A 26334-nucleotide genomic window follows, 5' to 3' on the forward strand; every position below is an offset into this window, starting at 1 on the left:
CACTGATAAACTATCAAAACCAATTGCTTTTAGCTTGTCAATCAGAATGGTGTGATTGACAGTGTCGAAGGCCTTTTGTAGGTCTAGCATGACCATGCCGCAGTATTTGCCCGCGTCCACCTCTTGCTTGATGTGGTCGTTCAAATAGAGAAGGCATGTGTCAGTGGAGTGGGATGTTCTGAAGCCAGATTGGAATTCGTAGATTAGATTTTTATCCGTAAGGTACTTTTCGACCTGTTCGTATACTATTTTTTCCATGACTTTCGAGATGGATGTAAGGATAGAAACAGGGCGGTAGTTGCCTGGGTCTAATTTGCTGCCCTTTTTGTGCAGGGGTGTTACTCTCGCTATTTTGAAGTCCTTGGGGACGTGTCCCTGTTTTATGGAGAGGTTTATTATGTGTGTGATGACTGGGGTGATGGCGGCTGCTGAGTCTCTGAGGAATTTGGAGGGGATGTTGTCATGGCCAGTGGCCTTGTTTGGTTGGAGGGCGCTCAGTTTATTGAGTACCTCATCTGTAGTTACCATTTCTAGTTTGAAATCGTCTTTGTGGACCCCTAGGTTCTTGTAGTATGCTACTATGTGTTCTACCCCATACTGCCCTGAGTGGGAGGGTAGTTTGTTTACCAGTGTTGTGGCTATGTTTGTGAAGAAAGTGTTTAAGTAATTGGCTACATCCAGTTTGTCTGTGATGAGCGTGTTGTCCGTCTTTATGTTTATGTTTGAGAACCTGGTTTTAAGTTTTTTACTGCAGCCTAGTCGATTATTGGTAAAAGTACAAAACATTGCTACAATGTAACATCTCCAGTCTCCCAGCAGTTAACAGACTATTATGCTACCTGGTTAGCTAGCGAACTGTACCCCGGCATGCCGTTCAGTGGTGTAACAGTTAATTGGGTCCCCTCTTAAAAACAAGGGAAATATATTCTTTAAGACAAAACGATATTCGCATAAACTTTTAATTTATTTTAACGACTATTATAATATTTAAAAAAACGATGCCCATCCCTAGTAGACTCCAGCAAAAATTCACATCCTGATTTTTTACCTACTTTTTCCAATGACAATTAAAACAATGAAACAAGAATTAATGAAGTAAGAATTATCATTCCCTCCAATATCCTGAATCATAAGAATGGCATTATGATATTTCTTTCAAATCATTCAGCCCTACTAGTCATTCATAATGTTGGTTTTAATAGTCTGAACACATACAAATAGATTACAACCTAAAATCAAAACTAATTAAGTTCAGGATTTTTTTCCAAAACTCGCTGTCGGATGAAAAATTACTTTTCAAGGATTGAGGAAAAACCGCCTCATTTTCAGATTGACATCCATGTATTTCTAAAGTCATACATTGGGTTTTGGATGCATTTCATAGGTTTTAGGGTCATGAAACTGACTCACATGGTAGAAAACCATGTAAATATGAATTCCCAGTAAAAAAATTATACAAATAATAATAATAATAATAATTATGAAAATGACCAAAACTGGAGATAAGTGGTTTTCATCCGACAGGTCAATACATCACCACAGTGAAATGTAAGAGTCGTTCACCTGTTTCAGCTCCTGAACTTCGTCCCTCAGGGCGTAAACCACGTCCACCAGGCTCCTTCAACACAACGCAGAGGTTTCACCCATCAACACAGCAACACTCACGCACTTTCATAAAGCAGTGGTATCATAAAACCAAAAGCAACCGAATATCTCAGACAAAGAACCATATAACTAATTTAAAACTTTCAGAGGTTTTCAAATATTGTTATCTAAACAGACCCTCCAGAATTCAATCAAACCCCACAATATTGGTGACAGCTTGCACATTTTTACCAATCCCTATAATATGTCCACATTAAATGGCCTAGCTGTTCGTAATTTTCAGTTCTCATGGCCAGTTTACTTTGCCTAAAGGAAAATCTAAAAATATTTTCATGTAGTTGCAATTTTCAAAATATCTCACAATAAAACGCTGCAGATTGCATTGCAATTTCTTTGCAAAATCAACAATCGCAATAATCACAAAATAAATCCTGGTGGGCAGTCCCGGCACCATGGGCGGGCATTAGGGGGCCGGGCCCGCCCACTGAGTCAGCTGTGCCCACACTGGTAAAAAAAAATATATATATATATATATATATATATATATATATTTTTTTTTTTTTTTTGGTCAATCAAAGTCAACTATCCAAATCCTTAGTCGGGGACAGCCCTAGTGGGCACTGATGTCAACAACAACACTACTGAAGCTAGCACGGCACTCTGTGAGAATTCGTTTTCTACCCTCAAGAACGTCTTTACAGAACCGCCTTAGTATTGTTTGTTTGTTTGTTTGTTTATTTACACATATAAAAACAGTTACATATATAATACAATATAGTCCACAAGGGATGTGTAGGAGAATTGCCTAAAAACCCTCAAGGGGCTTGCATGTGGCATTCACCAGGAAGCAAAACTACATTATATCAAGATAAATATAAAATATAAGATAAAATCCCCCCCCCCCCCCCCCCCCCTGAACAAACAAACACACACAAGCAGGCCTACATAGACACCGAAGTAGGCACCCCATGCCATACGATTTCTGGTATAGAGAAAACAATCAATGACAGTAAGAATATATAATAAAACGAAAATACAATAACAAAATACATCAAGCCATCAGACTACAGTTTGTAAAGGAAGTCCATATGGGAAATATTGGTGATCTAGGAGATGAGATTTCAGTGCTCTTTTGAATTTCAGAAAAGAAATATCCAAAATATGTGGAGGCAAAGAGTTCCACAACTTTGACCCTCGGTAGAGCAAACAAAACTGAGATTGGGAAGTGCGTGAAAAGGGTGGTCTTAGCAAACAGGAACTACGTGTGGGGTAATTATGAATTTGGTGATTGTGGGCAAACATGTCATGAAAAAAAGGGGGAAGGGCTCTGTTTAAAGAACTATGCACAAATAAACCAGTCTGAAGATGATTCACTTGATAAACACTGAGGATACCTAACTTATGGAATAGAGGCTGAGAAGAATGACTTCGATGTACACAGCTGATTATTTTTAGAGCTCGTTTCTGCAGACGGTATATGGGCTCAAGTTTGGTCTGATGCGTACTACCCCAAACTAAATTACAGTAATTGATATATGGGTAAACCATAGAGTAATATAACATTGTGGCAACCTCGGTGCTCAGCAAGTGACGTGTTTTTCCAAGAATACCAATACTCTTGGCCATTTTTGTAGTTATGGCTGTGATATGAGGTTTCCATGATAGGGATTCATCAAGCAGAACACCAAGGAATCGTGTAAAACACACCCTAGCTATGGGGATGTCATTGATCACTACTTTAGATGAAGAGTTAAAAATCACAGATTTGAGACCAAAAAAAATGAAATTCGTTTTTTTAATGTTAATTTGTTGCATTTAAACCAAATTGATAGTTTGTTAAGTTCTTCATTTATGACCCTAATGATGGTATCAGGATCTTTATGTGAATAGAATACACACGTGTCATCTGCAAATAAAATTTTCGACAGCCTGTCTGAGACGTTAGGGAGGTCATTGATATATAACAAAAATAACAAAGGCCCAATAATTGAACCTTGGGGCAGACCGCAAAGTAAAGGAAGAAAAGGAGAATTTGTCCCATTATAGGATACAGACTGACGTCTATCTTTAAGGTAACTGGTGAACCATAGCAGTGCATTGTTTTTTATTCCAAGATGTGAGAGCTTCTGCAGGAGGATATTGTGATTGACTGTATCAAATGCCTTTGATAAGTCTAAAAAAATACCTATAGTGTTTTCCTTTCTGTCTTTAGCTTTGTATATTTCATTAATTAGATGTGTTATTGCCATATATGTTGCATGTTTCTTTCTGAACCCGTACTGGTGAGTGTAAATAATATTGTGCTTATTAAGATGTTCAATTAATCTTTTATAGACCAGCTTTTCAAGTATTTTTGACAAGGTAGGAAGGATGGATATAGGTCTGTAATGGTTGAAGACGGCTGGGTCATCATCTTTATAAATAGGGATGATCTTAGCTATTTTAAGTTCCAGTGGGACGATTCCCTTCTCCAGTGATGTATTAAAAATATGACATAATGGCTTCACAATGGATTCTTGAATGGATATCAGTAATCTGCCTCCAATACCATCATAACCCGGAGAAGAGTCCCCCAGGTTGATCAAGATCTCCCGAACCTCATCCTCTGTAACCGGCAAGAAGTTAAAACTGTCATTGATTGGAGGATTCATAAACTGAAGGGGACTATGGTTACTAAATGGAATCTTTGCAGCCAGTGTTGGACCAACTTCTGAGAAAAAGTTATTAAAGTTATTGGCAATTAATTGCGGGTCAGTGATAATAACCCCATCAACCTTAAATTCATTAGGCAACTGATTACGTTTATTTTTTTTGTTGAGGATAGAGTTAATTGTTCTCCATAAGAGAGTCATGTTATTTTTGTTTTTAGATAATTCCATATTGTAGTAATGCTTTTTAGCTCCTCTGATAATGTGGTTTAATTTATTTCTATAGTTCCTAAATTGAGCAAGATAAAATGGAGTGTGATTGAGAAGATATTTTTTATACAATCTACGTTTAGTATTTAGGGATTTGATAATAGCTGGGGTGCATGGTTTGATCAGTTTATGATGGGGCTTGGGAGATGCCTGTACAAGGGGAAAACATAGGTCATAGGCCTGGGAGATACGTTCAGAAAACAAAGTAAAAGACTTTTGTGCATCAACAGAGTGGAGGATATCTGTCCATGGATACTCGCCGACCACTAGTCCAAACCTGGTCAAACTAGCTTCATTAAAGCGTCTCTTATATTTAGGATATAGCATAGTTGGAGACTTTTCATGTTCCCTATATAATATGAGAAAGATTGGACAATGATCAGCAATATCCATGCACAGAACTCCTGATTTCATGCTCTTATCCAACACATTAGTAAAGATATTGTCAATCAGAGTGGCAGATGTCTCCGTCACTCTGGTTGGTACTGCAATCATAGGATGAAAGTAGTGGGAATACATTGTGTCAATAAACTCCTTAGTTGAGTTATCATTCTTATGGTTTATAAAATTGATATTTAGGTCACCCATTAAATAGCATTTTTTCCCTTCTTTGGAAATGACATCCAGAACATTTGTTAGATCAGCATTGAATGCAGACAAGCTAAAGCTGGGAGGTCTATAAATACATGCAATAATGGCCTGGTGGGTTTCAACAAACACAGCCTCAGCAGAAAGGGTTAAATACTTTTCGATGTCATGCCTTTCTTTATACACCATGTTCGGATTGAGATATAGAGAAACACCCCCACCCTTTTGGCCTTCTCTGCATCTATGAATATGCTTATAGTTATTGAATTCATACAAATCAGCATTGTCTTTAGACAGCCATGTTTCAGTAAGCCCTATTACACTAAAAGAGAAGTCAAGGTTAGTCAAACAAAGGCATAAAGTATCATAGTTTTTTGGCAGGCTGCGGACATTGATATGGATGAGGGAAAAGTCACTCCTAGTATTTTGAGGGTCAACAGTGGAATTGAATTCGTTCACACTGAAGTAATCAGATATTCCAGAGACTTGTTTCATTTGAGCAAAACAATGTGTGTCAGGGTCATTATTGAATAAAAGGTTTGATGTTGATGAGTCCCGAGATTCACTTTCTGACTGAAGCAACGTAGTGGGCGGGTCCTTCAAAAGTTCATTTACTTGATCATATGGGTTGGAGTTAGAGTTTACATGTAATGAACCAGAGACAGATGTAGGGAAGGTTTGGAGATGAGCGCCAAATTGGTTGTGTGAGGAAGATGACATGATAGATAGGTGGAGAAAAGATCATTAAAAGGGGTCATCATAGCATGGTAGGTTCCCACTGACTTTCACTCGTGTTGTGTGGTTGGAATCACCCCCTGAGGCTTTCGTGGTTTGATCACCAGTCTGTCATAGTTAATGACGGCATACTTTCCTTCATCCCTTGCCTGTTTCATTGCTGGAATGAGGTCAGCTCTCTTCTTCCTTAACAAGTCAGAGAAGTCCTCATTTACATAAATTAAGGTGTTCTTGAGGTGAGCTCTCGCCTTGGCAAGTATGAGGTCTTTATCCTTGAACCTCAGGAGTTTCACAACAATTGGTCTTGCTTTATCAGTGTTCTGTTTCACACTCCCAGTGCGGTGGGCTCTTTCGATTTCGATTTCGATGAACTTTGGATCAATTTCCAGTTTGTTTTTTAGGAATTCTCTGACCATCTGCTCAGTATCTGACCAGGATTCATACACATTTTCCTGAGTCAGACCATCAATAATTACATTGTTTCTTCGACTCTGATTTTCCAGATAGTCCATTTTGGATATGATGTCTTTGCTTTCCGGGGTCATACCCTGAGTGGGCAGGGACTGGAATGACTGGAGCTGTGATTCAAATGAGCCAAGTTTCTTCTCCATCACTCTCAAGTCATCAATTTGGGCTTGAGAGAACTGAAGGCTGGACCTGACCTCATGTACCTCTTTCATAATGCCATCAATTCTAGTGGTTGTAGATTCCATGATGAGCTTGGTAAAGGACATGAAGTTTGACTCTTGCCTGTTAAGCATTTCCACATAGAATAATTTCTGTTGATCCATCATTTCTTTCACATTTTCCATAGAGACATAGTCCTCATCTTGAGTAGAGATGTTTTGTCTTGTTTTGATCTTGCGAGGGGACATGCTTACCCTCTGTTGAAGTTGGTATGAGGATTTTGACAATGGATAGAAGACAGTCAGGTAGGTTGGATGGTGGTAGAACAGTAGGCCCGGATTCTTAATCCATCAAAAATCTCTTTCGGTGTTAGTCATCCACACTTCAGCAACTCTTCTCTATATATGGCTTTAAAATATGATAAAAATAGCTTTGTATGCTTTGAAAAAAGTATTTAAAAGAGTCCAGAATCACAATAAAACATTTGGATGGCTTGTAGCCAAAAATTGCATGCTGCTGCTAGACAGGAAACAGGAAGTGATGTCACGAGACATTAAATGGCCTAGCTGTTCGTAATTTTCAGTTCTCATGGCCAGTTTACTTTGCCTAAAGGAAAATCTAAAAATATTTTCATGTAGTTGCAATTTTCAAAATATCTCACAATAAAACGCTGCAGATTGCATTGCAATTTCTTTGCAAAATCAACAATCGCAATAATCACAAAATAAATCCTGGTGGGCAGTCCCGGCGCCATGGGCGGGCATTAGGGGGCCGGGCCCGCCCACTGAGTCAGCTGTGCCCACACTGGTAAAAAAAAAATATATATATATATATATATATATATATATATATATATATATATATATATATATATTTTTTTTTATTTTTTTTGGTCAATCAAAGTCAACTATCCAAATCCTTAGTCGGGGACAGCCCTAGTGGGCACTGATGTCAACAACAACACTACTGAAGCTAGCACGGCACTCTGTGAGAATTCGTTTTCTACCCTCAAGAACGTCTTTACAGAACCGCCTTAGTATGCTTCATCGACGCAACTAAGGCCAATTTAATTCAGTTGGCATTTGAGAAGGACTTAACAAAAAAGTTCAGGAATGAGTGGAGGGGCAGTGTTTTAAGAAGATTTCACTCTGTCCCCAAACACCGCTTGCCTCTCTACTTATGATGGTGAGTAGCCTGTGGAGGAATTTTGTTTGCTTTTTTATGCACCTTATTTTTGTCAGTTCAGTTCAGTTTGTCAGTGAATTCAGAAGTGTTGAATAAATGATGACTTTTCAAAGATATAGAATAGAATAGAATAGAAATGTATTATCCTGAGGGAAATTTGACACTGCAAATCACTCAACATTAAACATTTAGACAGAACAAGTCACAAATAAGAATAACAAAACAAATGGCCTAAGAATAGAATAAAATGAAATAGAATAAAAATAGAATAAAAGATACAGTAAATAAATACAGTAAAAATATACTGAAATCTACAGTAGGTGTAATAATGCACAGTGCTGTTTAAAAAGTAAGAGTCCAGGAAGATGGTAACTGTCACTCTGTGCTCAGTGATGCAGTGAGGCACAGGCCTGCCGCGATAAGCAATAAATCGATTAATTGCTGCGATAATTAAAATGAATGCAATGATTTTGACGGGCGCGATTAATTGCTATTTGCGCGTTTGTTTTAACTCTTTCAGTGCCACGCCTGGTTTTCCGTTTTACCGCTTGAATGCCACCATCGGCGCCAATGTTAACGTTAATATCGCCTAATCTATGTTTTAAATTATGGCTATGTGTCTAATCTGCCCATCGCATTATCAAAGACTATTTTCCAGTCAGTGCTGTGAAGACAGATTGTTTTTTTATCGCGTCGTTTCCATTTCAGAGCAGTTAGAAAAGCCCCCGTTTTGATATAAAAAACAGCTCATTCTGGAGCATTCTATGAAAATCGTCTTTTAGTGGAATATTCCACAACGTTGATATTCGTCGGCCTTTTTATGAATCGTTTTCAAATAAACGCTAGATGATCAATATTATACGTGCACGCAAGCACATTACGGCCGCGCACTGATAATCGCTCCGTTGATTACCTCACGGAGTTTTACAGTGAAACCGAAAGAAGACATTTCACAAAACAGCTTATAACTTCATCAAACTTACTCCGATTATCCTACCACTGATAACATAGAGTCCTTACCTGACATCAGATGGTATCCAACTGGTATATTCCAATTCCTGATCACCATTCGAAAAAATCGATACGTGTATGGATCCAACGCGACACAGTAGATCTCTATGATCCGCGGGGATCTGAGGCTCCAGAATGAACTCTGGTAACCCCGGCTGGATCAGTGAACTGGAAAATGTGGAGTACCGGATTTTTTCCCCCATTCATTTTCATTGAGTCCATTCCAAAATCACTTATGTCATCTGGGAGACGACAGGGGGCGCTTTTTTCCACAGTGATCGTCGGCGCCCCTCGGCTATACTCGGGTAGGCTCGGGTGATGCAATAATTTTTCAGATCGCAAAAAAAAAAAAAAAAAAAAAATCGAGAAATCTCGTGAGTGGCTAGCAACCACCTATAAAAAAACACGAGAAATCTCGTGAGTGGCACTGAAAGAGTTAATGAGGCGGAACCAGTGCCCCTTGTCAGTCACTGTCCGTGTTGGGAGGCGGGCCGCTGACGTTACTAGAGTACAGCACGGGAGCTCCGTGGGGCAACGCCACATAGCTTAACTACATTTCTCAATAGTGTTGCTCCTTTTAACCAAGTAGCATTATTTGTAGTGTAACGTTAGCTATTTTTAGACCCAAGTAGTTACTCGCTACTGCCCGGAGAAACTGGACTGCTAAATAAAGATGAAAGATAGAGCTTTGATTCTCATTCCATGCTAACAACATTAGCTAAATAGCTAACAAACGAAATACAACGTATAGCATAGCTACAAGTACAACACAGAATAACGTTAATACAATTACATGCATCATTGTTTACAATGAACGGGTGGGGCTAGTCAAAGGACTGGACACGGGGACAAGTTAAACATGAATAAATGTATTATAACACTCCGGTAGTTTCGAGTCGTGCTGCAGTGCTTACGCACCACAGCTATTCTATTATATACTGCTTTGACGCTTCCTCCTCATCGTTGATTGCCTGTAGTAGCTGCATCTAACGTTAGTAGCTAACGTTAAAACTAACCTAAAGTTAGTTGTTCACCAACAATTTGTTTTATCATTAGCTCAAAAACAGAACCGGACGAGACAAGTTGTCGGCTCATAGGTTCTGCTTAGGATAATCACAACAATACTTCCGGTCCGGTCGGTGGGCTTCAAAATAAAAGTCTAAAACACCGGAAAAGACGGAGCGGTGGGCTTCAAAATAAAAGTTTTGGGAAATAAATTTCTCCAAAAGAATTCTCTAACCGGTCGCAATAATATCGCGATATTTTCGGGGTCAATTAATCGCCCAGCAAAATGTGTTATCGTGGCAGGCCTAGGCACAGTGATGCATTGTATAGTCTGATGGCTGTCGGAATGAAGGACGTCGCTTATCAATGACTTGTTTGCAGTCAAATCTTTTTTTTTTTTTTTTTTTTTTCTTTTTTAAATCGGTTCATTTCCGTTTTATAGCATTTTGAAAACCGCAATTTTTTTTAAGTTTCAGGAAAATATAAAGATTCCGTGATAAACAGCATTTACTGGAATATTCTGGAATACACAAAAATGTCATTTTTCGGCCTATTTATTAATCGTTTTCAAATAAACGCTAGATTATCGATAGTATATGTGTACTTATGCACGCTAGAGAAGCTCAGTGATGCAGTGAGGCACAGTGATGCATTGTATAGTCCAGCGTTTCCGTTAGCCGGTAATTACCGGTATTTGACCGGCAAAATCTGTTGAAGTCCGACATATTTAATCTCTCCGGTCTTAATGTCCGGTGAAAATAATTCCCTGAGTCTAAGCACAATTTGATTATTTGAATTGTATTAAAATAGGCAAAAATTAAATAGCCTATGCGATGAACGAAACGATCATTACATTGGTTTCCTCGTTGCTTCTAATAATGACAACGACGTTGTCAGCGAGAGCTTAGTGCTGGGTGTGCGAACTTTTGTGAAGCTGCAGAGCCGGAGCAGCAGCAGCACAATGCAGTATTCCAGCAGTACTCCAATTCAGCCATTTTCAATTCAATGTTGGGTGGGGGGCGCTGCTGTGCGGTCCCCAGAAAAGAGCCAATAACAGCTGAATCAGCTGCTCTGCAGCGCCATACTCTTTGCAAATAAGTCGTTGCGAGGTGGAGAGAGTCGTCACGCAAACAACCCACGATAATGTTGCCGTCTCTCTCTGCCAAATTTCTCAGTTCTTCGCTTGATATAATTAATACAAATGTCCAATATAACGGAATTCGTTAGCTCATAAAAATGTGATTATAACAGACTGTTGTTTATTAATGTCGGGCGACTGCCCACAGACACCTATTTGATTTAAAGTCGGCAGCAGCACGAGTCTCGGGACTTATTTTATTTGGAATATAATGACTTTATACGCAAAAGTAGCCTAGTTTTAAGTAAAAATATTATAAATCTACATGCCTTGATGATGTCATTCTTTTGTTTTGTTGTCATTCTTTTGCCTATCAATTGTTTTTAAGCTCAATAAACTGACCGGAATTTCTCTCATTTGACCGGTAGATTGAAATCTACCGGACACTGAGGCCGGCAACAATTTTTTCTAACGGAAACCCTGGTATAGTCTGATGGCTGTCGGAATGAAGGACTTCCTGTGCCGTTCAGTGCTGCATTTAGGTAGTGTGAGCCTATAACATGCTCCTCCTGTCAGCCAAGTCTGTGTATAGTGGGTGGGAGGGGTTTTCCCTGATGGCCTGGAGCTTAGCAAGGTTCCTCCTCTCGCTAGAGTCCAGCTCCACCCCAACCACGCTACTGGCCTTCTTGATCATCTTATCCAGCCTGTTTGTGTCCCCTGCTCTCAGTCCGCTGCCCCAGCAGGTCTGTTATATATATCCGTTCAGTCTGTTTTTGTATAAGTGAAAGTTCTTAAGATAGAGAGAAATTAGATTTTTCAATTGCCTCTCTGCTGTTTAGTTCAGCACCGTGGGCAGCGCCAAGCAAGCCACAGCGCCGCTGTCCCAGCTGAAACGTATAAAAGGGAACCTGTGTTGAAAAACCGTTGTGCACCCCGAGAACATTTTATGCCCCCCCACTAATTTGTTTCTGCAGCCTGGTCTGCTGGTGGGTCTGTCTGATGGTCATTTAAAGTGTTGTGTTCACTCATAGTTAAAGACAGTAGAGATGGAGTACTCGCCTTATATCATTCACGCAAAGTAATTTCAATTTACTTTACAACTGCAAATGGGCTTCAAAAACAAAAACTCAAAAACTGTTAAATGGTTCTTCAGTGCAAGGGTTCAATTGACCCATCTCAAACCCTGCCCTCTTTTCTTGGTCCTCCAATCACAACTGTTGCTTCCCTTGGACAGCAACAGTTGTGATTGGAGGATAAACAAAAGAGGGTGGGTTTGAGATGGGTCAATTCACTTTTCCATAGTTATCCTGGTGGGATTGGGGTTGACGTGGAATGAGATGCACATCAACCTAAAAAAGAGTTTCCCATCAAAATGAGGAAGAGGAGGAGGGAGGAGACGGCTTGCGTTCTTACTTCTCTTCCATGGTGGTTTGTCCATTGCGATTAGGACCATCCCCTGTGACCTTCTCCTCTCCAGGTATGATAACCTGCAGGCCTGTGTCCCTCCGCTGGGCCCCTATTTCAAGACAAGACAAGGGGCCACATTTTAGTACTTTGCTTTGTCTCACCCTAAAGTAAGACTGTCCCCCAAAACCCAAACCATTTTCAATATAACCCCAAAGTAAGACCCAGCCCCCAAACCATTTTCAATATAACACTAAAGTAAGACCCAGCCCCCAAACCATTTTCAATATAACACTAAAGAAAGACCCAACACCCAAACCATTTTCAATATAACACTAAAGTAAGACCCAACACCCAAACCATTTTCAATATAACACTAAAGTAAGACCCAGGCCCCAAACCATCTCTAATATAACCCTAGAGTAAGATGACCCAAGCAGCACCCAAACCATATTCACTATAACACTAAAGTAAGACCCAACACCCAAACCATTTTCAATATAACACTAAAGAAAGACCCAACACCCAAACCATTTTCAATATAACACTAAAGTAAGACCCAACACCCAAATCATTTTCAATATAACCCCAAAGTAAGACCCAACACCCAAACCATTTTCACTATAACACTAAAGAAAGACCCAACACCCAAACCATTTTCAATATAACCCCAACGTAAGACCCAACACCCAAACCATTTTCAATATAACACTAAAGTAAGACCCAACACCCAAACCATTTTCAATATAACCCCAAAGTAAGACCCAACACCCAAACCATTTTCAATATAACACTAAAGAAAGACCCAACACCCAGACCATCTCCAATAATAATAACAATAATAACAACAACAACAATAATGAGTGACTCGGTCACAGGCCATGATTGGTACTTGCTGGGTTTGTTGGCAACATTGACAGAACCAAGGAGGGTAGAGAAGAACACCAGGCGTTAGGAGACGCAGTGGTTAGTGACGTTCAGACCGGACTCAAGAGCTCAAAGGTGATGATGGAAAGAAGAGGAAAGTTAAAGGACACAAGAGAAGCAAAGATCTTACGGGGGAAAGGAAGATCCCAGTCACATATATCACAAAACACAATATGAAACCAACACAATCTTAAATCCATGAGAACTCTCACTCCACTCCAAAGGAAAGCACACTCAGGGTCACAGCAAACGCACGCTCGCAAGCTGCAATTCTGACAAACAATCAACACAGCATCACAGAGTCTACCAAATGACAGATTTATTCAAAACTCATATAATACAGTGTTTTTTGGGGACCCGTCGTATACTTCAGTCGTTTAGAACAAATACTCTGGAGGCGCTGTTCATAGATAAGACATGGTCACATCATGGAATTGAATACAGCATTAGAGCACATAAAGGACAATTATTGGTCAAAGGCAGTTCAGCTCGTCACCCTGCCCCTGACGTGGTTCTGCTTTTAGCTCGTTTCCTTGTCGTTTTGTTTTTTTTAAACCATGGAATACACCCGTCACAAAAGTATAGCACATAACATCAGGACAGTCATATTCTCAGCTCAAATATTCATAGAATGTCTCTTAAGGATTTTTTTTTTATCTTCTTCTTGCTCCAGGACAACCACTATTTACAATTTACGTCATCTTTTTTTTTTTGTATTATTATCATTTATTATTTCAAGTCCACCCTGACAGTAATCTGAGATTGAATGGTGTATGTTCACATAGAAATGATCTTGTATATTCTTAGTCTATTATTTTTATTTAATTTATTTTCGTTCTTCTTCTTTTTTTTTAACACTCCCAGAACACTGAAGGTGAGAGTTTAGAATACGAATGAGTTTTTACTTTACAGTAACACAGGAATACCTAGGTCTACCTTTGGGACTATATCATACACACTCTAGGCAGACAACGGAAAGTACAGAATTTTACAGATTCTGTTCGTCACCCCCCCTGCCCTCCCCTCCCTCCCTCCCCATCACACGATTGTGCAAAATAATTCAAATACTTTCTTATGTTATAGTTTCACCGTAAACTTGATTACAGTTCCATAGAATGTATAGCAAAATCAAATATTGTTCCAGGGATCATTTTTGTAACCATTTTGTAAACATTGATAGACAAAATAAAAATAAATTGAAAAAAATTAAAAGATAAAGATATTGTATACAAAATTAATAAGTGGAAGAAATCATTTCATAATAAATACGTAAAATGACATGGACCAATATATCCCTCATAATAATTGACATACCTATAGGGAGACTCGATTCTGAATAGACCGCAACCTGTTGTTGTGTACCGACACTGGAAAAATACTTCTTCATAAAAATAGTTATTAATGTGAGAGGGATAGCAGCACGGATGCTAGTGTATCGTGACAAGGGGGCTGCTCCTTTTGAAGATAAACAGACGTGGTTGAACTGCCTGTATTCGTCAGACCCTGGCTGGAATGCCTTTGCTACCGGTATAAACAACCCTCAGTCTCTAGATACATGGACTAGAACACATGGTTTACATTTACAATCACACGACCAAATTTCTCTAGTGTAAAAAAATAAATAAAAAAAAGAAGAGAGCTGTGCCCACTTTACAATGAGCCAGTTAATCAATGTATCCACCTCCAAACCAAATGGAACTGTCTTTGAGTGTCTTCTTTTCCCTGCAATCGGTCGACCGATGGCGGGCAGAGGCCGTACGGCGCAGGGTCTGAGAATATCGGCCTTCTAAGGATCACCTCATGGAGAGACTATACAATACATTAAAGTAGCTTAAATATAAGACTACTATTCACATTCCTCAATTGAGTAGCCTTTCATCCGGTCCTTCGTGTGTGTGTGTGGAGGCGTGACTGGTGTGATCCTCACCAAGCTACCAAGAGTGGGCCAGGGTTTCATATTGCATTACGTTTAGAAATTACTTCTCTATTATATTCTAGTCATGCAGTGTGCACTAAATGCAAATACTGCTTTGGACCGGAAGAAAGAAAACACAAGGTTATGAAAAAATATTTAAAAAATAAAGCAACATTGGACAAATGTTAAAAAAAGAAATTCAACATGCTGCTATATTATCGGACATGGCAGGGGCATGTGCATATGTGTATGTATGTGTGTGTGTGTTTACGTGAGCCTGTGCTATATTTTGAGCATACATACCGCAAACAGACATACTGGAGAGAAGCAGTACATGGTAAATAAAATACACTCCTTCCTGAATCACATCTGAATATCAGACAGGAAAAGCATCGGTCCCCAATGGTGTGTGTGTCCCCCCCCCACTAACCTGCCCCCCCCCCCACTAACCTGCCCCCCCTTACTCTCTGCCCAGAGAGGCCCCACATTTAAGGTGAAATAAGGAGTGGGCACATTCAAGATCAATAAAAACAAACACTACCAAACACGTACTGCATGACAACTACGGAAAGAGGAGGCACACAAAAAGGGGCAAGTGGTCAAGGCAACAGGGAGATACTTATCAAAACATTCAAAACAAACCCGTTCCATATGAATACAAAATAAATAAAAATAAGTTAACACTGTAAGTGCCGAAAACGTGTTTAGGCGTCCTTCCTCGCCATGCTCAAGTTGCCGAGGACGCCGTAACTCGTCTTTAATATCAATATTTCAAAAATCTGTGATCGGAATCATATTTTCCATCCGCAGCCTTCACACACAGTTCTGAGCTCCTCTCAATCCTCTAGCGGTTCAAGAGCGCCATCTGGTGGCCGATCGGCAGAAGCGCCAAACAGGAAGTTATGTGGATGAAGTGCTGATCACCCATATTACTTCCGGGCACTCGCTATAGGTCCCGGGACTCCATCTTGATACACTGGACATCGATCGGTTGCAAATAACTCGATAAACAACATGATTTGGACGTATATAGTATTATACAACCTGGAAATGGACCGGGTATTTCGACATCCCATAATGGAAAACTGTCTACCCCACGCTGATCGCCCAACGGCCCGCGGAGACTGGGGTGAGTTTTAGCGTGTAATATTACCGTGTTCGACACTAACTGCTATGATGAACATTTGACCCACATTAGATGAATGGTATAACGCTGCCCACGGAATTATAAACGCCCCCTCGCCCATCCGGTCAACATCAGATGACGTGTAGTAACTTCCAGAAGTCCGTCCAGTTGGATTTTTTTATATCGCGCCGATTGCTATCAAACTGTATTTGATCATCAATATAATGCATTTGGGGCTATAAATCACGTTCTGGAGAAAGCTGCAGAAAGAGATGAAAACATACTTATACTTTAGATCATATTTTAGTATGAATATGTGAATGAAAAAGTTTAACGTTCATACACCCTGAACAATACATATAGGACATTGAATGGGCCCTAATAATGGCAATCTAGCAATAGAATTTAAAAAGTTATAGCCCTGCAAAGAAGGGGAACTTCTCCATAGACAAATAGAGCTGGCAAGGGATGGTATATCATGAATTTAGCCTTAGGCAATCAAAGTGTTAAGAAACCAAAAAATAAATAAAAAAAAGATAATATAAAATAAATTACATAAATAAATTTAACTTAAAAAAAATCACTTTCTAAAATCTAAAAATATCTTAAATACACCGAAGGTTAAAGAGGTAAGCGCGCTGCGCGTTGTGTTTACGGGTACAGCGCGACAGTGTGCCATTGTTGCTGTTGTTGTAGTAGTAGTAGTAGTTGTTGTTGTTGTTGTTGTTGTTGTTGTACTCGCAGCTGTGTCGTTTAGTTCTGGTGAGAGATGCAGCTCTTACGCGACACCGAGCCCATCCTGTAACTGTGGCTGGTCCAGATGGAGTCATAGTCCGAGTCCTCCGAGAGGTCGGAGGTCACGTCCGGCCGCGACACGCTGCTACGGCGGCCCGGAGAGTCCGCGCAGGAGCGGTCCACGTCGGCCAGCACGTGGTTGTGCATCAAGTCGGTGCCCTGCCAGGCTGGTTTGAGGAGGGGAGGGGAGTGGTGGGGGGGGGGGGGGGGGGGTGGCGGGCGTAGGGAGGGTGTATGAGCGGTGGAGGGGAGGAGGAGGGGTGGGGGCATGGCGGGTGCGGGTGGGGGGGTGACGTAACGGAGAGGAAGAGGAGAGAGCAACGCAGCGCGGGGGGGATAACGAGGGTAGAGAAATCATAAAAGACCATGACCGATGGACGGGATGCAGGACGATGGGGAGTGATGGATCAAATCAGAAGAGGAAATCATAGTGAGGGACAAAGGGGACATATTGAACGATGAACAAACAAAAAAAGGAAAAAGAAAAAGAAAGGGAAACACGAGTGAAGTCAAACCAGAGCGAGATGCCAAAACAAGAGTAGGAAGTGAAGAGGAGAGACAGACAGGAAGAAGAAGTTACTGTTAGGAGGGTTAAACAACAGCACTGAGTCACAGAGGCCAGACGGAGGGGAAACACAGACCAGTGGCTTGAGACATGAACCTCTGGGATAATGCAATCTTATGTATTCATGATGCACTTAGAGATTTAGATTAAAAGAAAGAATTTTGAATGTGTGTGCGTGTGTGTGTGTGTGTGTGTGTGTGTGTGTGTGTTCGGTTGGTCTAAAATGTCCCCAAAGGGCGTTCATGACACAACATATCAACACTGGTGGTGGTGTCACACAAGTAGGCTCTATCAAAAATAAAAGAAGACAGTGGTACACAACATATAGACACCATTGAATTAAGAGATAGGGTAAACAGCCGGACGTTTTGAGAGTGCTTATTTGTCCCAAGTACGATGTAGAGTAGAGTAGAGTCGCTAAAAGGCGTGAACTGGGGTTAAGCTACATTTGCACAGGACAAGTGCTGCAGCTTTGTCTGAAGAATGTAGCTACATTAGTAGAAAAAGGGGTTAAGAGCGATAACTTTGTTAAAATTCCGATTAGCGAAGAAGTGTATGATGTGTTGGCAGATCGAATAAGACTTCATGTCGCGCTGTTTGAACGGCTTCCTTGTTCTGTGAATAGACAACAAAGGCTGGGGAATTCATCTGAATTCATCTGAAGGTTTCCCAGTAGAACGCCATCTCGTCAGGGATGTGCCGGCGAGATCTATTCAGTTTACCGGTCGTCAAGCCCAACGCTTGGTTTAGGCCCATGGAGATTTATTTTCTGTGGATACATTTTGTTGGGATTTTTTGTGTCTCAATAGACGTGGACTGAACACAGACGGACACATGTGATGAGGGGGGGGGTATACAGACTCCTTCATATTCATAGGTTATTTATTATTGTCTGAATACATTCACTCTATAGACATATAGATAATTTATTATTGTCTGAATACATTCACTCTATAGACATATCAGTCATTTATTTCTTCTATATTCTCCTGTGTCATCCTGTTCTAAAATACAGGTTGAAGATTACAACATGACAGGAAACAATGTATATTGAAAGTAACATACAATTATTCTATAATATATATTACAGGGTGTGTGTGTGTGTGTGTGTGTGTATGTGCGTGCGTGTGTGAGTGAGCAGGTGTGTGTGTGTGTGTGCGTGAGTGAATGTGTATGTGTGTGAGTGTGTGCGTGCGTGAGTGAATGTGTGTGTGCGTGCGTGTGCATGTGTGAGTAGGTGTGTGTGTGTGTGTGCGTGAGTGAGTGAGTGAGTGAATGTGTGTGTGTGTGTGTGTGCGTGCGTAGGTGTGTGTGTGTGTGTGTCTGTGCGTGCGTGCGTGCGTGCGTGCGTGCGTGTGTGTGTGCAATCACATGTGCACATGGGCATGTGAGTTAGTGTGTGTGTTCTTACTGGAGTTGAGCGTCTGTCTGGTCTTGGCGCTGGTGCAGTAAGCCTCAATCACCTTCAGGATCTGTGCATCCTCCTCTAAAGCAGCAGTACCTGAGCAGGAGCAGACACACAGGAAGAGAGGCTCGTTAAGAGTCCATCATCCAGGAGAACAGACGCACAGGAAGAGAGGCTCGTTAAGAGTCCATCATCCAGGAGAACAGACGCACAGGAAGAGAGGCTCGTTAAGAGTCCATCATCCAGGAGAACAGACGCACAGGAAGAGAGGCTCGTTAAGAGTCCATCATCCAGGAGAACAGACGCACAGGAAGAGAAGCTCGTTAAGAGTCCATCATCCAGGAGAACAGACACACAGGAAGAGAGGCTCGTTAAGCTTGTTAAGAGTCCATCATCCAGGAGCACAGACACACAGGAAGAGAGGCTCGTTAAGCTCGTTAAGAGTCCATCATCCAGGAGAACAGACACAGGAAGAGAGGCTCGCTAAGCTCGTTAAGAGTCCATCATCCAGGAGAACAGACACACAAGAAGAGAGGCTCGTTAAGCGTGTTAAGAGTCCATCATCCAGGAGAACAGACACACAGGAAGAGAGGCTCGTTAAGAGTCCATCATCCAGGAGAACAGACACACAGGAAGAGAGGCTCGTTAAGCTCGTTAAGAGTCCATCATCCAGGAGCACAGACACACAGGAAGAGAGGCTCGTTAAGAGTCCATCATCCAGGAGAACAGACACACAGGAAGAGAGGCTTGTTAAGCTCGTTAAGCTTGTTACAGTTTTTCTCAATTGCTTTGGTGCATTTCTCTGATCAGAATTAAAGTTCTCATAACTGTTAGTTCAACCTCCACAACATTTTGTAATTTGTGCACATCATAGTAGCAGTTTCTCATTCCTCCGAACAAATTGCAAATGCTTTTGGACATGCATCAATTGCTTTCATACAATTCTCTGCTGTTTTATAACATTATCATTTGCTTAGGTTATGTCAGTCAAAATGAACTATACTTATGACTGCTGAATAGTCATTCCCTATAAAACTAATAGTCCTCATTTCATTGCTTGAGTCATTACATACAAATATGTTGAACTAGTTGTCAAAATCTGTCAAGCACATTTTATACATTTCTTTATAATTTTTCCCCTGAATGGAGCTGGATGCCAGGGAATCGCTGCACACATTCATATATGTTGATGAGGCGGGTTTCAATCTGGCAAAAGGTAGAAGGCGTGGAAGGAATCGCATTGGACAGAACAACCACTGATGTCCCAGGCCAACGAGGAGGGAATATTACAATGTGTGCAGCCATCTCAGAAAACGGCGTCCTCACCCATATGCCCCGCATTGGTCCATACAACACACAACATCTGCTGACTTTTTTAGACACTCTTTACAGGGACATAATCCCTGAGAATGAGAGGGGTCTAAATGGCGACCATCTGACCAAGTACGTTGTTGTATGGGATAATGTGCGTTTTCACCACGCAATTCTGGTCACACAGTGGTTTGCAGCACATGAAAGGATGCTGGTGGAATATCTCCCTCCCTACTCCCCATTCCTGAATCCAATAGCCAGACAGACAGGAACGTCTGGATGTGAATGAATGATTTACAGTACTGTGTATGTTGTATGTTCCAATTCAGTTCCAATATGTACTGCAATATTGTTTACAGTTGTGCACAGCTCTACCCAAAGGCCAAAGGGTGTTTCTTATGTTTGTTGTAAATTAGTTTGTATTTTTCTTTTGCACAATGCTGTGAACAAATTAAAATTGCAAAGAGCATATGCAGTAAAAATGTGAAACATACGTGTCTTGTACTCATTTACCTCACTAAATACAAATGTCAAGTTAGACCGCGCTCTCAAGATTCTACACTGGGTGCTGAAATCCCATTAAGTATTATATAAAAAAGAAGCAGTGAAGCTAGACCAGCACTCTCAGGTTCAAGTATTTAATGGCAGCCTGAAACAAACATGTTTCGGAATTACATATTCCTTCTTCAAAAGCAAGCTATAACACTGACAGGGGAGGAAACTAACTTTTTGGCTTACCAGCCAACTGGCGAGTATCTGATTTTTTTTACCAGACAAACTGATTTTTTACCAGCCCAAAAAAATCGCTAATTGTGATAATTACTTCTTTGTATGTCTTCGTCTAAATTGATTTTCAATCATAGTAATAATCACACCGTGTCTCTACTCTTTAAAATATTTATTAGCATAAAACATTAATAACAGTCTCTATTCTTCACAATATTAGCATAACACATATTAACATGAAAGAGGGATCTATTCTGGACTGGGTTGGGCTGAACTGGGCAGTGAAAGATGCTGGGTTGGACTGGGTTGGGCAGTGAAAGAAAAAAACCGAAGTATGTTGTGAAGTGTATAGATAGATAGATGTGAAATGTATAGATGTAGCAGTACTGTCTATCTGTATGTCGTGTATGTCATATGTTATGATGAATTGAAAATGGGGGACCCTGATGTAAACAAGACGAAAGTCTTTCTCTGGTCTGCATCCCCTTAACAATTGTGTGTATTGAGCCGTACTGTATTGTACCCATTCTGCAATCTGTTAATAAAGTTTTCAATCAGTCAATCAAGTTAACTTTGAACCTCGGTTGTCAAGCCACGTCAATGTTGTGTATGCATCCGAGTGTTCACTGTGCCTTTAAGACGGCACGGTGGCCTTACGACAGTGCTGTGAACTTGAAGTACCGTCAAGTGTTGTGGTAACGTCAGTTGGGTTGGTCTGCTGTTGTGCACTGGTTGAGCTAGCCCCTTTCGTGACTGCGATGTGCAAGCCAGGGGCTTTTGAGCATGAAATAAAATGTCTAACCTTACGTCGTAGTCCGGTGCGCAATAGACTAACATACACCTCTGTAATTTAAATGTGTCCTTGCCTTGGACTCGAGAGTTGTACTAGCCTGGATGCAGTTCCCCGTTGCTCAGTCTGTCTGTTTTCCATCTTCTGTGTTTAACGTTATCTGTTTGCGAGTGCTTCCTTGACTGATGGCCAGTACCACAGGACTTTTATTCAACATTCTATATTTCCGCGGGTTGGCCAGTACTGCGGGAACTTTTATTAAACATTATATATGTCCGCGGGTTGGCCAGTACTGCGGGAACTTTTATTAAACATTATATATGTCCGCGGGTTGGCCAGTACTGCGGGAACTTTTATTAAACATTATATATGTCCGCGGGTCTTGTGCAGTGCTCTCGTGGCACTGTCAACTCGCCAGACTGGCGAGTGGTCTTCATGAATCACTCGCCAAACGTAAAAAATACTCGCATTTGGCGAGTAAAGTGGCCTAATTTCCTCCCCTGAACACTGAAGAAGGAATATGTAATTCCGAAACATGTTTGTTTCAGGCTGCCATTAAATACTTGAACCTGAGAGTGCTGGTCTAGCTTCACTACCTCACTAAATACAGCAATGTGTAACTGTAGATTTCAAATGGCTGTGCAAATAGTGTATAGTGCTGTCTTGAGCATTTTCAGAAAGTGTCACCAAGATCTGACTTTTTTTGCATTGGAAAACACTTGAGTGAACTGTCATAACGAAAACATGGCAAAGCCATTTGACTATCTTGTTCATAAACAATGGTGTCAGGACTTTTCATTTTGATGACAGTGACACTTTCATTGACATGAATACTTGCTTTTGAGGAATGAATTATCCATTTTGAGCAAGTGACACGCTTCTGCAGGTTATCACCTAGGTTTTGCAGTTTGTACTAATTGTTTTGAGAAATGCACTAACAGTTATGATAACTTTAATTCTGATCAGAGAAATGCACCAAAGCAATTGAGAAAAACTGTAAGAGTCCATCAACCAAGAGCACAGACACACAGGAAGAGAGGCGAGCTCGTTAAGAGGCCCAGTCCATCATCCAGACACACTAATGGGTAGCCCCACCCCCAACAGTTAACAACGACAACAAATATGGAGACATGTTTTCTAGGATAACACTAGGCAACAGGTGAATATGACGTTCTTAAATTGGATAGCTGTATTTTGTGGATGTAAAAGTTGTGGTTTGTCTTGGTAATGTTTGAAAATACTGGGGTAAAACGGACCTAGTATGGCGGTCAGGTGGCGTAGCGGAGATTGCGCTCGTCACCAATGCAAGAGGCTGCGGTCTCGACTCCCGGAGTCAGCATTGCCTTGGCTTGTGCTGATCGCTATACTAACTCGTTTGGCTGGGTTAGGGGGAGGGAAGCCGTGGGTGGGAAACTGGCGTTGTGGACAGCGACGCCTACAGGTCAGGTCTGGGCAGTGTGACCTCCCACGCGTTACACTTCACCAATGAGAGCCCTCGCTGCCAAGTGAGAAGCCACTGGCTGTCGCCGCACGTGTCGGAGGAAGCGTGCGGATACTTCAGGGTTCCCTTGTACCGACCAGTAGGAGAACATGCGCACAACAACCAGGTAGGGGAGGGGGGGGAATTGGCATAACGACTAAATTGGGACGGGGAGAAAACTGAGAAAAATCGGAGAAAGAGAGATACATTTTTTTTTTTTTTTTTTTTTTTTACGGACCTAGTATATGTTCTGACTGACAATGTTCCAAAAGGCATATTTTCCATCTATTGTTTTCTTCAGGAGGAGAATAGTCTTCAGATGTGTGCACTGAATTAGGAAAATCTGCTTTTAGCTTCTGTGCCCCAGAAACATGGAATGTTTTGCAATATGCATTTGCACTAAAACTCAATTCATTAGTATCTATTGGTCAGTTTAAATAGCGTTAATAGCGAAACCACTTCACTGCAGTCTGCAGTTGGTTTTACATACTTTAAATGTTTAAAATAATTGACTTTCTGTTTCTATATCGTTTAAAAAAAATTATGTTTTGTATTTCTCGACTTCCTTGTAAATGAGAGCTTGCCCTCAATGATCCTTCGAGATGAAATAAAGATTAATGAAGGAACTTCTGGAAAGCGCAACAGATGTCAAAGGAGGCGTGTAGTCGAGGTTAAACAGTTGAGGCTAGTGCACTGCTGTCTGACGTGACAATGGGGGCAACAGTGGCTCGGTAGGTAGAGCAGCAGTCTGGTAATTCAGAGGTTCCTGGTTAAATTCCCGCTTCTCCCGGGCAGCGCGTCGAAGTGTCCTTGAGCAAGACACTTAACCCCTAATTGCTCCCAATGTGCAGGTTGGCACCTTGCATGGTTGCCTCCGCCGTTGTTGTGTGAGTGAATGGGTAAAATGTGAGGAACAAATTGTAAAACGCTTTGGATAAAAGCACTATATAAAACGCAGTCATTTACCATTTATGACGCTGGCAATGAGCAAACATTGAAACTACACCGGTGTCACGCGAGTGCACCAGAGTCACCACTAGGTGGCGGCAGCTGGCGTTCCATCTCTCCTCCGGACCCCCTCTCACTGTGCCCCTCGAGCAGACGTCATGTGCGTGTCAGCAGTCGCACTGCGTGTTTAAAAGATCACATCATCTGTATATATATCAACACGGGACGTACTCTTCCTCAGGGCAAACTCCTCTTCAGACTGCTTCCTCTCAGGCTTGCGTTTTGGCAGGAGCTTCTTCACACTCTTAGGACTTTTACTGAGGTCCTGCGAGGGGGAGAGAGGGAGACGAGAAATAATTAAGTAACAAACACTTTAAAAAATCCCAAATCTCAAACACAAAGAAAGAGAGAATAATGGACACTTTCAAAAAAAAGTTACTCCTTATATACATTTACATTTGGTCATTTAGCTGACGCTTTTATCCAAAGTGACTTGTTACAAGTTTAGTAAAAACAAGTCAGCAGGAAGGGTACAACAACTCTATCAGCTTATGTAGCTACTTATGAATCATATCTACGACACAAACACTGTACTAGTTAGAAAAGAAAGGATTGTCCATCAGAGAAAGAATCGTCATCAGAAATCAGTATAAGACCACCTGGGGGGGAGGGGGGGGTCAAGAAAAAGCTTCTGACTTAATTTTATTAGATGTTTAAAAATGACTTTTATTTATGAATGCAGAAGGTCATGCACTGATTTCAGCACTCAGGCCCTCTTCAGTGTCCCAGCCCTGCACTTTGATTGCAGCCTTCTACAACGTTCTCTGCACAAAAACAATCTTCTGACCCTCAAGACTAGACTCCCTCACCTCCTTGTAGCAGAGGGCCGCGGAGGGCCGCAGAGGGGGCGCGGGGCGCAAGCAGCTCAGGCTCCAGGGCTTGGGGGTGTTGGGGGGCTCCAGGGGGCCCCACATCATGGTGCTGAGGGAGGTGCTGTGGGAGGAGGGGTGGGGCAAGGTGTGGTAGGCCGGGGCCACCGTCATGGCCCTCCCGTCGGCGTGCCGGGACGGAGTCAAGGGGTGGGAGGGGAGCTGAGGACGGGAGAGAGAGAGAGAGAGAGAGAGAGAAAGACAACGACATGTTACTACATATACTGTAAATCATAGTGAGTTATCACATATACTGTAACTACATATACAGTAGACAATATATACTATAACTCGTATCATAGTGAGTTATCACATACTGTAACTACATATACAGTATACAATATATACTGTAACTCGTATCATAGTGAGTTATCACATATACTGTAACTACATATACACAGTATACAATACCGGTATATACTATAACTCGTATCATAGTGAGACCCCCCCAGAATGTCCCTTTAACACTTTCAATGCCCAAAACGTGATAAGACGTTTTATCAGCCCAATGCCTGAATGCCCACGACGACAATTATCGTTACATTTTAATTAGCGATCTGAATTCATATTTCATCAACAGAGTCTCCCGTTGGTATGCAGCCCCTGTAGGAGCTCAGATGTGAAAAAACCGCCCCCTATCGTCTCCCAGATGGTAATGCCCCTTTTGGAATGGACTCAATGAAAATAGATGAGAAAAGAAAAATCCGGAATCCACATTTTACTTCTCAGGCATGTAACCCGAGCCGATCGGATTCATTGTGGAGCCTCAGAACAGCGTGGAATACATAATACAGTATGTAGCGTTGGATCAATAAAAACGATCGATTTTTGGAATGGCGATCAGGAATTGGAATGATCTTTTTGGAGAACATCTGATCTGAGGTAAGGAATCTATTTTACAAGTCTTGGGATAATCAGAGTTGTATTCACAGAGATCTCAGCGTTCGCCCTATGTGTGTGTGTGTGTGTGTGTGGGCGATCGCTTTGAGGAAATCAGATAATCGATTTTTCAGATCGCCTATAAAGCGTGCATACATACACATACTATCGATAATCTAGCGTTTATTTGAAAACGATTCATAAATAGGCAGAAAAATGACATGTATTCTAGAATATTCCAGTAAAGGACGATTATCATGGAATATTTATATTTTCCTTGAAAACGAGGGCTTTTGAAAATGCTATAAAATGAAAATGAACCGATAAAAAAACAATCCGCTTCGACAATGTTTTTTTTGTATCCACTTTTTCTCCCATTTTC

General features: G+C 41.2%; 1 protein-coding gene across 3 annotated transcripts in view; it reads right to left on the reverse strand.

The window, feature by feature from the left end:
- LOC311224760 (rho guanine nucleotide exchange factor 7-like) overlaps positions 1-26334 on the reverse strand; it is a 99917-nt gene that overhangs the window by 21817 nt on the left and 51766 nt on the right. For all 3 annotated transcript variants that reach the window (XM_084309864.1, XM_084309862.1, XM_084309863.1), the window contains exons 13-17: positions 25014-25235; positions 24376-24469; positions 18896-18985; positions 12166-12268; positions 1564-1618 (exon numbers count right to left, since the gene is read on the reverse strand). In XM_084309864.1, the coding sequence (XP_084165990.1) occupies positions 1564-1618; positions 12166-12268; positions 18896-18985; positions 24376-24469; positions 25014-25235 (564 nt within the window). The remainder of the gene's footprint in view (positions 1-1563; positions 1619-12165; positions 12269-18895; positions 18986-24375; positions 24470-25013; positions 25236-26334) is intronic.

Source organism: Notolepis coatsorum (assembly GCF_963971535.1).
Source record: "Notolepis coatsorum genome assembly, chromosome: 3".
NCBI classification, from domain to species: domain Eukaryota; kingdom Metazoa; phylum Chordata; class Actinopteri; order Aulopiformes; family Paralepididae; genus Notolepis; species Notolepis coatsorum.